Source organism: Strix aluco, chromosome 38 (assembly GCF_031877795.1).
Source record: "Strix aluco isolate bStrAlu1 chromosome 38, bStrAlu1.hap1, whole genome shotgun sequence".
In the NCBI taxonomy this organism is placed as follows: Eukaryota; Metazoa; Chordata; class Aves; order Strigiformes; family Strigidae; genus Strix; species Strix aluco.
In genome coordinates, this window is record NC_133968.1 from 223,222 (window position 1) to 239,460 (window position 16,239).

Consider the following 16,239-nt stretch of genomic DNA (forward strand, 5'->3'; position numbering starts at 1 on the left):
CCCTCAAACACACTCCGTGACAAAGAATTTATGACTTGGTTAAGGGAGAGTTTAAGGGTTGGGCTTATAAACCACATAAACATCTACCAGAAGACTTGAAGGACCAATTCCTTGGGGTTTTTGGTGTCTCCTTGAGCACGGGGCTGTGCAAACACTGGCTGGAGTGGCTCAGACCAAGACGGACGCACGGACTCAACCAACAGTTGAGCAACAGCAGAAATAGCTCTTCAGAAACCGCTGTTGAGACCAACGCTCCCATCGCGCAAGCCCCAAACACAACTTCCCTTCTCCATCTCTTTGCTCGTAGCTGTTGGCAACCAAAGCGAAACAAGCCCGACACCGGTGACCTGCTCAGGGACAGGAGGACACCACCAAGAGCAAAGTAAGAGATGTTCCTTCAGCTGCACTGAAATGCCGTTAAACTGTTATTTGGTGCAATTTCTAGACACGAGTTCTCTATCTCGAGCACGTGCAGGATCCTTTACCTTCCCTGGAGGACAGCGTTGAACCGCTGCCACCAAATGCCACCATTTTAGCACATCTCCAGCCATGTCCTCACGGGGTTGATTTGTGCTTCATCGGAAGGTCCCTAGCGCAAGCTCCCAGTGACCAGCATTAAAAAAAAAAAATAAATAAATCCCACATCCTAAAATCATTTCCCTTTCTCCAGCTGCTCCCAGCCTGGCTCTGGGTGGGTGCCCCTCAGGGTGCAGATGCTTTTCAATATTTTAACGCAAAATTGCAACCGGCCCACACGCATCCACTCAACATCATCCAGATTAACGCAACAAAGTCGTCTTATTTATCACCAGACCGGCCACGCGCAAAGGTACTGGGAAGATCTCCAGAGGGGGGCTGTGTACAGCGACGCATGGCTCAAAAATGGCAATTATTGGTTGGTTTTTTTTTTTTAGTGGTGGATCTGTTTGGATCAGCTCTGCAGCGCACAAGTCCTGGGGGAGCTTTGCCAAGCCCTAATGAGCACATACACGCTGCGGTGGGGAGCACAGCCGTGCACTGGCTCCATCCCAAACCCAACACCCCAATTTGAGGTTGTCCACTGGCTCCATCCCAAACCCAACACCCCAATTTGGGGCCACCCACTGGCTCCATCCAACACCCAACACCCCAATTTGGAGTCACCCATCGGCTCCATCCAACACCCAACAACCCCAATTTGGGGCTGTGCACCAGCTCCATCCAAAATCCAACACCCTGACTCAAGGCCACCCCCCAGCTCCATCCAAAACCCAACACCCTGATCCAGGGCCATGCACCGGCTCCGTCCGACACCCCAAAGTTTGGGGCTATGCAAAGCACCCCATAAACATTTGCTATTTGCAGCAATAGTTGATGCCTGCCACCCAATTTTAGCAGCGCACACAGCCCTTTGCAACATCTTGCACCCGCGGACCAGCTGGCACATCTCCATCTCCAAATCCTCGCTGCGCAAGCCAGGAAAAACCACATCACACAGCTTAAATCCAGCTTTTCTGGCATCCGAAGGGTTTGATCCAGCACGAGCAGGACCCCGAGCCCAGCGCCCAGCTGCGGATCCAGCTCGGGCATCCCTGAACCCCGACATCCATCCGCTGCTGGGATTTATTGATTTCAACCGTACAACCGAGCTGCCGCCGGTGCTTTTCCAGCCGCTTCCTCCTTATCTCCATCCACTCCGCGGCGGTTCGGTTATTTAAGTGCTGCGCAGACTTTGTTCTTCCAAGCGAAGAAAAACCACCTTTGCCCTCTTCCCTGCTCCTTCCCCGCTCCCAACCCCTCCGAAAAGATACTCGGGACTTTCAGAGGAGGGAAGTGGGTTCGGCGAGTTGTTCTGCTTTCATCCACCACCTCCCACAGTGAGGATGAGCACGGTTTGGGGGTGAAAGCCACCCCCTGGAGACGCCCCAGCATGGGCAGGGAGCTGGATAATGTATCAACGTGGATCAGGAGCCAGCCTGATCCACAGCGATTTGTCACCGCTGTCACCAACCCTAAAAAAGACCCAGATTCAGGCAATTTCACCCTGGTGATTCCCTCATCCCGCAAAGTCCCTGCAGGACCTTGCGTTCAGCTGGAAGAGCAGCTCCCATTTAGCAGGACGCCCCTAGAAAAGCCACTGCCACATCTAATGAGCTTTAACGATGACGAAGGTGGAAATATCTCAGAGGCTGGGACTGAGGATACACTCCATGAGCCTGCAAGAACGGACGCCACAGAACTCCCACCATCCCCAATCCCACTGGATTTCTCCCCATTTTGCAAAGTCACCCAAGCGCACAGCCCAGATCCCTCCCTCAGTGGCAGCGGGATTTTGTCGGGGTTGAAAGGGGAAACTGAGTCACAGATGGAGCCCTGCAGTTTGAGATTAATCTTTTTTAAGATAAATTAAGCCAGACATCACCCTCCCGGCAGTGGCACCCCAAAACCAGACTCATCTCGGCACCACAGAAAGGGATGCGGGTGAACGGGTGAGCATCGTTATTCATCAGCGGCAATTAAAATCCGAATTAGTGCCAACCTAAGGATGGGTTGTCCCCAGACTACTCCAGGCTGTACACACGGGTAGGGAAAGCTTCCCAACACACGTCGCACCGGTGACTGTCACACCTCGTGGCTTATTTCTGCCATTTAATTACTTTCCGAGAGAGTATTTGAAAAGAAAAAAAAACACCTACAACCTACACGGGACCGGCGAGTGCTGAGCTGTCGGGACAAGCCAGTGCCTTCCCCCGGGGTCGTTCCCTGCGTGGGCAGCGGGCACCGAGCCCACCTCCGCCCCGGGAACGCCGCGTCCTGCCCCTCCATTTCCCGACGGCATCGAGGGGTGACGGGAGTGGAGGCAAACACGGCTCCGAGCATCCTCCTCCGGGCTCTTGTGGGCGACTCTGGGCTCAAGTGGGCTCTTGAGTTTCATTCCAGCAGGGGAAAAAAAAAAATAAATTTAAAATATATATATATATAAAAAACACCTAATCGGATTGTGCACGTGGATGTTGGAGAGGGGAGGGGATCTCCGAGCGTCGGGATCGGCCTTTCCCGGGAGCGATCTCAACTTCAAGAGCTCCTTAATGGGGCTCGGAGGGATGAATCAAAAGAGGCTCTTGGCCCGTGACAGCGGCTCTTGCAAGTCAAGACTGGAGGGGGAAGGGAAGAGGCTGGAGAGGGGACACAGAAGAAGGGATTAAAAAGAAAGGAGAAGGAGGAGGGGGGGGAACCTAAAATAGGTGGAGAAACAAAAGGGACACGGAGGTGGGACAAAGGCTGAGCCTCAGCCCCTGCCACATGCAGTCCATCTTGGGCATTGTCCTCCCTGTCAGACCTGTATAAATTAAAACCCGGGTGCCGCGAGCGCCTTCCCTACCTCCTTCCCGCCGCATCGTCTCTTCTCGAACAGAGAAGATAAAAAAAGTCTGTAAAAACTTCTCTATCTCCGCCTTCCCCAGCAGCCACGCTGCCTGGTGCTGTAAAATCTTGAGCATCTTTGGGGGAGCTCAAAGGGGTGATTCCCCCCAAGGTGGGAGGGTTGGAGGGGGGGTTTGCTCCTGCTAGAAACCTCCTGCCAAGAGGACAAGGCGGCGCAGGGTGTTGTACGGTGCCGAACAAGCCCGCGGGCTCTGGTTCTCCGCCAGCCCTTTAGTATCATCTCCCCAGAAAAAGACACGGTAGATCTATTTAGTCTCCTGGATCCTAAAAAAACCCTGCTTTTTTTTTTCCCCCCCCAAAGCTAGAAATGGCCTCAAGCTAAACCGAGAGTGGCATCCCCGTGATCGCAATCAAAATAACCATAAAAAGCTCTAAATTGGGAATAAACCACCCTGTGGCCAGGTTTCACCGCCTGCAGCACAGGAAAGCCCTGGGGTGCCCATCACGGGCAGGCAGCGGGTTGTTAAAGCATTTTAGAATGAAAAAGGTCCTTTTTAGCTAAAGCACATGAGCTGTTTGTACCTGAACTGGGCCTTTTCCCAGTTTGGCACCTGGTCGAACCTCTTTCCAGTCCAACGGGTGATGGAGAAAATCTGGTCCTGCAAAGCCAGGGCCAACACCGGGGATATCGAGATCAAATCAAATCCCATCTCCGACGCGACTGGGAGCAGAAGAGGAGCCTGATCCTGACGCTCCGCAGCTCAGTCGGATCCCGTGCTGGCAATTCGACATATTATAAGGCATAAAACAGAAGATTTGGCTAAATCAAGACATATTTGGCAGCTCCAGTGCCAGGAACGGCAGATTTCAGGTCGATAATCTCACGCCAGGACCACAAATGCTATTTCCTCTCTTCTACCCATCTCATATTAAAACCAACACACGTTTTGCCTTGATTAATTTGGTTAATTAACATGGCAGCTCCCGGACAAAGGTCACTGGTGGGGACATGAGCCCGGGGCACCGACTTCCTACGGGGCTTTGCCATCCACAGAGCGCGGGGAGCCCGTGGCGGGGACTTGGTGGCACTGCACGATGCCACGGGGACTGTAGTGACACCCCACATTGTCACAGCATGCCCTGAGCAGGGTGTCCCTGCTCTGGGGACCCTGGTGACACCCCACACTGCTACAGCATCTCCAGAGCATCCTGCTGTCCCTGCTCTGGGGACCCTGGTGACACCCCACACTGCTACAGCATCTCCAGAGCATCCTGCTGTCCCTGCTCTGGGGACCTTGGTGACACCCCACGCTGCCACAGCAATGCCAGAGCAGGATGTCCCCAAATTGGGGACCATAGTGACACCCCCCACTGCCCCAGCAATCCCAGAGCAGGACGTCCCCAAGTTGGGGACCTTGTCACACCCCCCAGTGCCCCAGCAATCCCAGAGCAGGATGTCCCTAAATTCAGGGCCTTGTGACACCCCCCACTGCCCCAGCAGTCCCAGAGCAGGACGTCCCCCCATCGGGGACCTCATGGCACCATCCCCAAGGACAGGGAGGAGCCGGGTGCCGTCCCTCCCACACGTGCAGCCGAAAGCACAACCACAACCCACCCCCCCACCTCCCCCAGCCACCAAATCTCCCTCCAAACCCTCCTCCCACCCCATGCACCCATGGGACCCCCCCCATCACCTCCGCTGAAACCTCCGACCTCCATCGCCGGCGGGGACACGCAGCCGGGTAACCGGGGCAGGGTGAGGGGGGGAACCGAGGGGACCAACCCCAAGCCAACACGATGCCGTGAGCGTGGTCAGGGAGGAAGAACCGAGCCAAAACTGTTCACGGGCCGTGACCGACCGCGGCTCCAACCGCCCCACCGATCCCTGCGCCGATACGGGGAGGAGAAACTCCCCCCGGGCGCGGGTTGATAAGGGTGCCGGCGATTCGGGAAACAAGGAGCCTGGAGATAAAGGCTCGGCCATTCGGATCCCGCCTTGCTGGGTCCCACGGGGAAGGGACACCCCCCCCTGCCCCTTCACCCCGGGGAGGGGACGGGAATGAGCCCCGAAACACGATGGGGGTGAAGGTTGTAGAATCTCTGGCCTCGTTGGTGCCGTCCACAACAATGAGTTACCCAAACCGCTTCTAAAAGAGCCCCTGTGCAGCGCAGCACCCCGAAAAAATCCCAGTGAGCAGCCTGAAACATTCCCCCCCCCCCCCTCCAAGAGCAAGGAGGGGAAATGAAGCCACTGAAAAGCCACGAGAAGGGTCCCCCCATGGGATGTGCCACCCAGCCCCCAGCACTCACGGTGCCTCCGGTTGAAACCGATGGTTCAGGTACCACGACCGGGGATGGGAAATCCCCGGCAGCGGCTCCTTCCTCCTCCGGAGCTCAAAGCTCAGTCGGGCAGAACGGAGCAGCCGCCCGAGCCGCCACGGCGCTCGCTCCTCCGCTAACGAGCCCACGCGCTGCCGAGCCCGGCCACCGCTCGCTTGCCGCGATCGCCGGCACCGTGGCGAGCAGCCACGTGGGTTTTCTTCCTCCATCTCCTCTCCAGCCCGGCCGCCATCCTTCACGGGTCGTGCCATCCCTCCGGCACCGGCTCGGCGCTCTCCGGCACGCAAGCGGCACCGCTCGGCGCCAGCAGTGCCCCAAAAAACCACCCTCGTTGGGGGAACGTTTCTCCCAGCAATCGCTTCTTGACCTCCCGGCAGCGGCGCGGACTTTGCCTGGCTCCGAAAACCAACCGGCCGCTGCCAAAGCCGCCTCCGGCTCACGGTCGGTGGCGCTTGGCAGATGCCGGGATAATTCTGCCGCGATGAGGCTGTTGGAGGCATCAGAAGAGCCCCAAAACCGTGAGGTTGTTGGGGGTCTTCCCACATCACAAGACCCTTAGACCAGCCTCCATTTTGGGGCATTTTGGGCCATTTCGCTTTGGTTTTTTGAGCGTGGAAGCAGCGACGGGGGCTTGCCCAGCCCCTCTGACCGCATCCCCTTAAGTCTGTCCTTGAGCAGAGCTGGAGCTGGGTCCACCCAAAGCACCCCAAGACCCCAACTGAGCCCCACCACCCCTCCAGAGGGTGACATTCTCCATTTCCCAACACAGTCCTCGCTATTTTTTGGGCGCCAACTCTCTCTTTCTTTAAACACCATCTTTAAACACCCACATCCATCCCCTGACATTAATTTTCCACCCGTTGACCACAGCGAAGGAACCGAGAGCCGAAAAGCTTCCCAGATGCAACGTGGTCCTTCCCCACCCACCTCATGGTGGGTAAATAACAGCAGGACTCACCAAGCAGGTCGCCTGCGCCACAAGATAAGGTTTTAAGTCAACTGGTGTTTGCGGAGATGGGCAAACTCCTTCTGGGGAAGCAGCGCTGAAGAGGAATCGCAGCCGGTGACTCCACTGTTGTTGTTGCTTCCAGGTGGGGAAAAAACCACTCTCCAGCCAGGGGACAAGTAATGAGGCAAATCACCAGCCAGTGGTGGGATCCATGGCCACCACTCACCTCGTTTTCCAGCAAGGACGCTGGGATGGGGAAGGACAGGGGGGTTGAAAACACATGGAGGGGTTCAGTTCGGACTTGGGATGGTGGAAGCATTGAAATGATGGAGAAGTTGAGGTGGGATGGGGTTAAATCCTCCAACGCAGGCAGAGAACAGACACCAGACAACCAAAGATCTACAGAGGAGTGGACAACTCACAGCAGCCGTGCTCAAAAGATAAAGAATTGGCCAAACAGCTGCGTTCAAAGAGTTCTAGACAACATCTCAAGGTCCAAGTGGAAACCAGTAACACGTAGAGTCCCTCGGGGTCCATGCTGGGATCAACACTATTTAATATCTCCATCAACAAGATGGACAGCGGGATTGAGTGCACACTCAGCAAGTTTGTGGGTGACACCAAAGTGAGTTGATACCTTGAGGGAAGGGACGGCATCCAGAAGGACCTTGACAGGCCAAGGTGACTTCTGGGAATGGGCCAACATGAACCTCGTGAAGTTCAACGAGGCCAAACGCAAGGTCCTGCACCTGGGTCAGGTAGCCCCAGTATCACAAACTGGGGGATTGAGAAGAGCCCCATGGAAAAGGACCTGGTGGAGCAGGGCCAGAGGAGGCCACAAAGATGATCCAAGAGCTGGAGCACCTCTCCATCGAAGAAAGGCTGACAGAGTTGGGCTTGACCAGCCTGGAGAAGTGAAGGCTCCAGGGAGACCTTCCTATGGCCTTTCCACATATAAACGTTGCTTATAAGATGGAAAAAGGCTTTTTACCAAGACCTGTAGGACAAGGGGCATCGGTTTTAAACTGGAAGAGGGTGGATTTAGATCAGGCCTAAGGAAGAAATGTTTTATGATGAAAGTGGTGAGACCCTGGACCAGGCTGCCCAGAGAAGTTGTAGATGCTCCATCACTGGAAGTGTTCCAGATCAAGCTGGATGGGGCTTTGAGCAGCCTCATCTAGTGGAAGACATCCCTGCCCACAGCAAGGGGTTGGACTGGATGATCTTTGAAGGTCCCTTCCAACCCAAACCATTCTATGAAAACCTCCCTGCTCATCCGAGAGTCTTAAGGAGAGTTTTTCCTGGAGCCAAGCCAAGGATGGACCCAATGGGGTGACAGAGATCCCCCACCCCATAATGGGACATCCCTCACGAGAGCACCCAGTGCACACAGATGGTTTTCACAACGCCAAGGGCATCCCAGTACAGCTCCATGCCGGCACTGGAGGCCAACCAGTCCTTGCTGGAGCCACTCACCCCCCCATCACCCACACGGCACCGGCGGCACGGCTTCCCCGGCACCGGCCGGTGGGGCAGAGGACGCCGCCTTCGCCCTGCGACACGCAGCTGCCCTCGGCAGAGCTAGAGGAGCGTTTCCGTTTCGAGAAGAGGGGAATTCAGCGAGGCCAGGCGCAGGTGGCACGGTTCCGCTCCGCTCGGCGCGACCGCGGCTTCACTGGCAATGCCGAAAACGCACGAGTCACCGCTGCCACGGCACAGCCCCCCACCTCCTTCCCCCCAGCGCGGCACCGGCCCCGCACCAGCACACAGTGGAGCACGACCACCTTGTACAGCGACCGGCGAAGTGTCCCCATTTGGGGACACCATCGGTTTGGGGGTCCCAATGCCGCGCCAGGGGGGATGAGGGTCTCCAAAAAGTGCCCGGCTTGACCCACCACCGGATTTTGTGCCTGTCTGTGGTGCTGAAGCCGGGCGGCGGCGCAACGGCACAGCGATGCCGGCCAGGAGAAACCCTCCACCAAATCCACGTGTTTCTCACCGCACCACGGTTCCTGTTTCACCACGAGATGCTGAGCCTTGGGGAACATCTCCAACGCCAAGAAAGCAAACACCCGCCACAAACCACCCGACGGTACAACCACCCGGCAAACCAACCGCATCAACCCGAGCAGCACCCGCCACGCACGAAGCGCCAGGAGATATCCCCGTCCCCCAAGAAACCCCAACGGCGCCGACCGGGGACTTACCGGCCACGTCGTGCGCTTCCAGGGCGACGTCGGGCTCTTGACGGGAGAGCGATGAGAAGAAGTCAGGGTCCTCTTGCAACGGGCGCAGCTCGGCGCCGGAGGGTCCCTTCCCCTCCCTGCTCATCGTTTCCAGATCATCCGCGGCGTAGAAAGCATCTTCCTCGAGCTCCGTCTCCGTTTCCACCGACGTCCCAGATAAAGCTGGGTTCTCCAGGGGCTTTTTAGCATCTTGAAGGAAAGCAGCTCTTCGGTCTTCGCCTTGGGGGCACTCAAGGGCAGGAAAAGTCTCTTTGTTTGGCTCCGGTGTCATTAACAGGGCTCTGCCTCCATCTCCTTGGCGCTCTGAGAAATTAGGGACAGCTTTCTCCATCCCTCGCTGATTGTGCTGTGTCACTCGGAAAAAAACACCGCGCCGGCACTCGGGAGGGTTGGCGGCCAGGGACTGCCGGAAAAATCTACAAGAAATAAGAGATAAAAGAGGAGAAAATGAGAAAAGCAGCTGGATTTTGCCGAGGTGGAGGAGAAACGGTTGTGACTCTGCCCGCGCCGGGAAACCCAACAGTCTCAGTGACTCGCTGTGGTCACCAAAGCTCTCAGTGTCCTGCAAGACGTCGGGTCCCATCACTCTTCCCTTGCAAAAATTGGTGCTGCCAGTAGCTGACACAGTGCCAGATCCCTGTCAGGGTCGAGTGACCCCAAAAGGTGTCACTTCTTCCCAATATGAAGCTTTTTTCCCCCCCGCTCTGCGCCACGATTTGCCAGGGGAACAGCATCTCCTCCAACCTCTGCCACACACTCCCCAAAAAACCCCGATCGCCCTCAAATTAATAATTTAACCCGTAAAAAAATTCAACCCCCACGACGCAGCGCGGGGAAAGGTGCACCCCCGGGAGCTCTGCTCTGTCACCAACTGCCCCAAAATCGGGGTGGCTGCCCCCAAAACCGGGGTGTGGGGGTGGATTTTGGGATGCTGTGCCGCATCCTTCTCCCATATGAATCCAAGCGGATGCGACAAAGCGGTACCTTCACACTGGGGGGACCCTCAAAGGGTTTGGGGACCCTTGGTGGGGGGGGGGCAACCAGGCAGCGGCCACTCAAATGTGGAACCCCCCCAAAACCAAACCATCACCCCGAAACACCTTCCACCACCCGATGCTGCTGCAGCTGCAGGTTAAACGGTGTAAAATAAAATCATTGGGAGAAATAAAAAGATCCTGATCTCTGCAGGGTGGAGATGCCGGGTCAAATCCTGACCCGGGCGGGTGGAAAAGGGAAAAATAGGAGGAAAGAGGCGCTAAAAAGCCGCGTTTATCAGCTCTGCCGGAGGATAAAGGCACAGGAGGAGAGCGAAGGAGCTAAATTTACCCCGGTGAGGAAGGAGAAGGCAGAGAAGAGACTATAAATACCTTCAAGGTAAGAATGCAAATGAAGAGAGAATTATTCGAGCTGGCGCAAGATGTTTTTCCCCACCCCGGGGCTGAGGGAGGAGAGAGATGGAGCAAACCCCAACGCCCCAAAATGCCACCCCGAAATCTCACCCGCGCCGAAGCAGCCGGGGCCCGGCGCTTCCCCAGGGAACGGTGCCCGGAGTCAGCGTGGATTAGTTTGCCAATAAGAAGTGAAAATGGAAATTTAATTAAATAAATTGGAAATACGTTGGCTCCGTACGCTGGTGACTTTTTTTCCCTGAGGATCGGTAGCTCCGGTGGGCTTCGGTTTGATGGATATTCCGCCGGCGTCGCCCTGAAATGGTGCCCGATGCCCACGCCGGCGGGATGCTCTCGTCTCGAAGAGCGGTGCCGCACCGACACCTCCCCCAAATCCGCGGAGGGTTTTGGGGGAGCAAACCCCGAATTTGTGGATTTTAGGGGTTTGCCGCTGTGTCAGCTTGGTGCCGGTGGGCCGGGATGAGGGATGTTGTGCCGGGATGAAGCCGCCCTGCACCGGCCTAACGGGGCGGAAGCAGCGGATCGTGGCATCGCCTTTAACCACCGTCCGGACGCACCCAGAACTCGGTTTTTACCAAATCGTGCGGGCAAGAAACGCCGGAGAAACCTCCTCGTGGCGCGGTGCCGGCAGGATGGGAGCGGGGCAGCTGCTACGGCACCGGCGTTTTTCCCAGCGTTGCGTCAAACGACGAGGAATCGCCCCAAAATGTGCCGCCTCGCTGCGGGGAAATAAAAAGGCACGGCACGGCGCTGGGAATGTGCCAGCAAAGGTGGCAGGGGACAGGCAGGGGACAGGCAGGGGACAGGCAGGGGACAGGCAGGAGCCCCTGGGATGCAGAGGGGGGGAAAAAAAAAAAAAGCCATCGTGGAGTTTTTCCTTTTTAATTGCAGCCACATCCCAGCCGGGCCGGAGACCCCGGCGCATCCCCGAGCCAGGCGGATCCATCTAGGTGAGAATGAGGGAAAAAAACCCAAAAATGGGTTTATTTCTAAAAGTTGTGGTTTTCGGGGGGGGGGGGGATGGGGGTTTGATCCAAGCTGACTCCAGGAGAGAACCCAGCATCCCTCAGGGACCGCGCTTGGCATCACCCACCGGCACCGCAACCCCGAACCCAACCGCGCACAAACCGCCGCAGACTCGGGGGGGGACACCAGTGCCGCGTCCCCCAACTTCCTCCCTGAAAAACCCAAATTTTCCCTTTTCTTCTTCCCAAAACACGGACACCGTGCCGGCAGCGCTCCCTAAAAACCCACCATCCTCCCCAAAAACCCGCTTGGGTGTTTTCAAGCTCACCAGGGCGTGGGGAGAAAAAAAAAAAAAGAGAATTATATTTTTTTTCCTCCCCTCGCTCGCTCCACGCCAGCACCCTAAAAAGACCCAAGCGCTCACCGTAAAGTTTAAAAAAGCCGCTTCGCAAGATCCGCTCGCTTCCCTGCTCGCTTCCCAAGCTCTGCTCGCTTCAAGGGTGGGAGCAGGACTGCGGAAACCCTTCCCCCAGCCCATCGCCCCAGAGCCATGCAAAGGCGGAGCAGAATTGGGACAATTTAAATGCTAAACCGGTTAAGTGGGGACAATCGCCGCCTTCCCTGGAAGTCAAGAGGAAGGGGCCTTTCCCCAGGCCAAACGGCTCCCGGCAGTGGGTTACCCTGCTCGCTTGCTGCACGCTTGAGGCAGGAAGGCTTCGGCTGCGTGTTTTTTCCCTGTGGGTTGGGTTTTTTTTCGTTTTGTTTCCCTTGCTGGAAGAGCAGAGCCACAACGCAAACCAGCACTGGGTTTTCTTCCCACTCCATACTGGATCATCACCAAGCGTGCGGGGTCTGGCACGCTCACGGCACGCTTGAGCTGGGCAGGTTACCGTTGTGCATTTTCTCCCTGTGTGGGTTTTTATTTTTCCTCGCTGGCAGAGCAGAAACACAACGCAGGAGGACAGTGCTGGTTTTTTCCCCCGCTTCATACTGGATCACAACCGAGCGCGCGGGGTCCGGCACGCTCATGGCACGCTTGAGCTAGGAAGGGCAGGCTACAGCCACAGGTTTTTTTCCCCCACATCGGTTTATCATCATCCCTGGGAGAAACCTGGGGCAGAGTGGAGCCGCGGTCCCCACTCCATGCTGGGTCACAGCGAAGCGTGCAGGGTCCGGCGCGCTCCAGGCAGGAAGGCTTCGGCCACGTGTTTTTTCCCTGTGGGTTGGGTTTTTTTTCCATTTTGTTTCCCTCGCTGGAAGAGCAGAGCCACAACACAAACCAGCACTGGGTTTTTTTCTCCTTCACACTGGAGCACGCAGGGTCCAGCATGCTCACGGCACGCTTGAGCTGGGCAGGGCAGGCTACAACCACAAGTTTTTTCCCCCTGCATCGTTTTTTATCATCTCTGGGAGAAACCTGGGGCAGAGCGGAGCCACGGTGCAACACAGCGCTGTTTTTTTTCCCCCCTCCATGCTGGGTCACAGCCGAGCTTGCGGGGTCCAGCACGCTCCAGGCGCACTTGAGTCAGGCAGGCTATGGCCGTGTGGTTTTTCCACCCTTCCCGTGGTTTTTTTTTCATCCCTGGGAGAAACGTGTGGCAGAGCAGAGCCACAGTGCAAGAGGACAGCGCTCCTTTTCCTCCCTCCGTGGTGATTCACAGCCAAGCGTACAGGGTCCAGCACACTCCAGGCACGCTTGAGTCGAGAAGGCTCCATCCACATGTTTTTTTCCCTGTGTGGTTTTTATTTTTCACTTCCCAGGAGAGACACGGAGCGCAGCGGAGACACGGCGCATGAAGACGGCGCTGGTTTTTCCTCCTCCACACCAGGTCACGTCCAAGCTCACAGGATCCTGCTCGCTCCAGGTGCGCTTGAGCCGGGCAGGCTCCAGCCACACATTTTATTCCCCTTCATGTCGTTTTTAATTTTTTTCCCCTCCCCTCACATGGCAGAGCTGAGCCCCAACACAGAAGCACGGTGCTGTTTTTTCCCCCTCCAGGCCACATCACGGCCAAGCTCGCAGGGTCTGAAACGCTCCCAAGTGCCCTTGAACAAGGAAGGCTCCAGCTGCATGTTTTTTTTTTCCCCCCACATGTTTTTTTTTTTCCTTGCTGGCAGCACAGAGTCACCATGTAGGAGGACAGCATCAATTTCTCCCTCTCTGTGCCAGGTCTCAGCCAAGCACACAAGGTCCCGCGCGCTCCCGGTGCACTTGAACCAGGCAGACTCCAGCCGCGTGTTTTTTTTCCTCCCCCACATGTTGTTTTTTTTTTTTTTTCCTTGCTGGCAGAGCTGAGCCACCATGTAGGAGTCGGCGCCACTTTTTCCTCCTCCATGCCAGGTCACGGCCGAGCTCGCAGGGTCCGGCACGCTCCCAGCGCGCTTAAACCGGGCAAATTCCAGCTACGTGGGGTTTTTTCTCCACGTGGTTTCTTCTTCCTCGCAGAGCTGCACCGCAGGAGGACGGCGCCGCTCCTTCCCCCTCCATCCCAGGCCACAACCAAGCGCGCAGCGTCTGGCGCGCTCGCGCCAACGCCGCTTACGCACAAAACACATCGCGCCCACAAAGAAAACGCAGACGAGGAGTGAGAGCTTCGGATTTCGATGCGAGAGGAATTTGGGGAGGATCCAGGAGGGTCCCGAGGCTGGAGCCAGGATCCCGAATGATTTCCTGCTGCGGGGAAACCTCAAGCAACTGGTGATGTTCCTCCCCGGCATTAACGAGCTCGTTTTTTGCCCCATCCTGGAACCAGAATTAGCAAAGGACGCATCACCTGGGGAGCTTTTCCTTTTCTGCTCCAACGGTTGCAGCTACAAGCTGGCAAATCCCACGCCGAAGGGTTTTATCAGGATCCGGGACCTCGCTGGTGCTGGGATCCTCGGGAATTCGGCTGCGGGGCCGTCGGTGCTGCCGGAAGGGGATTTCGCGGCGTCGAGTTGAGACGATCCCTGCACCACCTCCTCCAAACGATGCGTCGGGGAGGAAAATCCGGCGTCAAACTGTGCCGGGCTGAGTCGAAAGCTGCTCCGAGCAGTGTCGAGCTGCGCCGGGACGAGCCGAAAGCCGCTCCCGGTGACGGCAGCACCGCTCTCGCTTTCGTGCCGGACGGCGGCAGCGCCGGCTGGGCTCCGACCCGTTCCCCGCCATCGAGCTGCTTGGGAAGAGGAAACGTTCCCGGCACCGCGCCAAAACTCACCACCGAACCCACCGGCACCGACGATCCCCGGCACAGGGGGGAAACACTGCGACGCCTCCGCAGCCCCCCGCCGGCTCCAACGCTGCTCCGGCCGGCGGAGGAGGGAGATTAAAAGCTCCCAGTGGAGATTATGAGGTTGCCCGTCGCCGGATGCTCGTTTAACCCCGGTTAACGAGCTCGGCAGAGGTCGGCCTCAGTCCACCGGCACAGGAACGGTGCCGGCGATGGCGGCGGGGGTGAAGCAGCACGGGAAGGGCCGAGGGGAAGCGTTAGCGGGGGGTCTGGGTCCGTCCCGTCCCCGCCTGGCGCGTTCCCAGCCGGTGGCTGCCGAATCCGGCGCCGCTCGGTACCGGCTGTCGCGGTGCTGCTGCCGGGCACCTGCCGCACGCTGCCTGGACCACCCCCCCCCCCCCGCCTGCCCCAGGCACCTGGGTCCCCCCAAATATCACAGCCCCCCCCGTCCCCATAGCCCCTCAGACACCTGGGACCCCCTCAGCACAGCCCGCCCTCCACGCCCCCCCCGAACGCCTGGGTCCCCCCCCCATTATCACAGCCCTCCCTCTCCCCATAACCCCCCAGACGCCTGGGCCCCCCCCTTGGCACAAACACACACACACACCCCCCCCGCACCCTCCCGGACACCTGGGCCCCCCCTTAGCACAGACCCCCCCTCTTCACCCCCCCGGAGGCCTGGGTCCCCCATTCGTAACAGCTCCCCCCCTCCCTCCCATACTCCCCCCGGACGCCTGGGCCCCCCCCTTAGCACAGACCCCCCCTCTTCACCCCTCCGGACGCCTGGGGCCCCCCCTCAGCACAGCACACCCCCCCCCCATACCCACCCGGACGGCTGAGTGCCCCCCCCATGCCCGCCCTCCCCGGGACGCCTGGGTCCCCTCCCCCCCACCCCCCCGTCCCGGACGCCTGGGTCCCTTCCCGGTTACCTCAGGCCCTGCGCCCCCCCACCCCCCCAGACGCCTGGGCCCCCCCCGGACTCCCGGGTGCCCCCACCCCGTGTTTCAGCACCCCGGACGGGGCCGGTATGGGGTGGGGGGCGGGGGGGTTGGGGGGGGGGGGGGGATGTCAGCGTCGTCTCCCCCCGACCCAGCCGCAGGTTCCCCGGTAGCGGCTCCGCTTTGTCTCCCGCCGGGCCGGACCAGGCCAGGCCCCCCCCCGCCGCCCCGGGCACTCACCCCGCCGGCCCCCCGGGGCCGGGCCCGCCGGGCTGCTCCTCCTCAGCGGCGGCGTCGCTGCTGCAACCGCCGCCCCCGCCGCCTCCTGCCCGGCTCCGGCCTCCACAGCAACCGCCGCGCCGGGGACATGGTCCCTTTAAATCCCCCCCCGGGGGCCCGGCCGGTCCCGCCGCTGCCGCCGCCGCCGCCGCTGCCGCCGCCTCCTGCGCCGCTCCGGCCGCTCCCCCGCCCCCCTCCCGACGGCGGGGCCTGACTACGTCACGCCGAGCGCGACCGGGCCGCCGCCGACATCTTGGGGGCGGCGAACGGGATCCCAGCGCCGCCTCCGTTGCCGCCGTTGCCGCCGCCGTCGTCGTCGTCGCCGCCATGTTGGGCCGCGCCGTCCCCGCCGCGCGCGCGCGTGCGCCCGCCCCGCCGGCACGGCCGCTGCGCGTCGCCGCCACCGCCCCTCCGCCCTCCCCGACCCTCACGTCGCGCTGCTGATGACGTAGGCAGCTCGGCGGTGCCGCCATCTTGGGAGTGGCGGGAAGGAGGAGGGAAGGGGAGAAGCGGCGCGGAGACCTTCCAGGAGGGAGGGGG

At 59.0% G+C, this 16,239-nt stretch overlaps 2 protein-coding genes across 12 annotated transcripts in view; both read right to left on the reverse strand.

Annotated features, from left to right (window-relative positions):
• The window catches only part of WIZ (WIZ zinc finger), a 58,170-nt gene extending 42,193 nt beyond the window's left edge, over positions 1 to 15,977 (reverse strand). For 7 of the 11 annotated variants that reach the window (XM_074810710.1, XM_074810709.1, XM_074810708.1 and 4 more), the window contains exons 1-2: positions 11,954 to 13,655; positions 8,860 to 9,314 (exon numbers count right to left, since the gene is read on the reverse strand). In XM_074810710.1, the coding sequence (XP_074666811.1) occupies positions 8,860 to 9,314; positions 11,954 to 12,108 (610 nt within the window). In that variant the 5' untranslated portion in view covers positions 12,109 to 13,655. The other 4 variants (XM_074810715.1, XM_074810713.1, XM_074810716.1 and 1 more) reach the window with 4 other exon arrangements.
• LOC141917436 (uncharacterized) lies at positions 12,560 to 15,334 on the reverse strand. The gene is made up of 3 exons (XM_074810606.1): positions 15,310 to 15,334; positions 14,134 to 14,662; positions 12,560 to 14,016 (listed from the first exon to the last, which is right to left on the reverse strand). Exons 1-3 carry the CDS (start codon positions 15,332 to 15,334, stop codon positions 13,677 to 13,679), a joined length of 894 nt encoding a protein of 297 aa, XP_074666707.1. The 3' UTR covers positions 12,560 to 13,676.
• Positions 15,978 to 16,239: the final 262 nt, after the last annotated feature.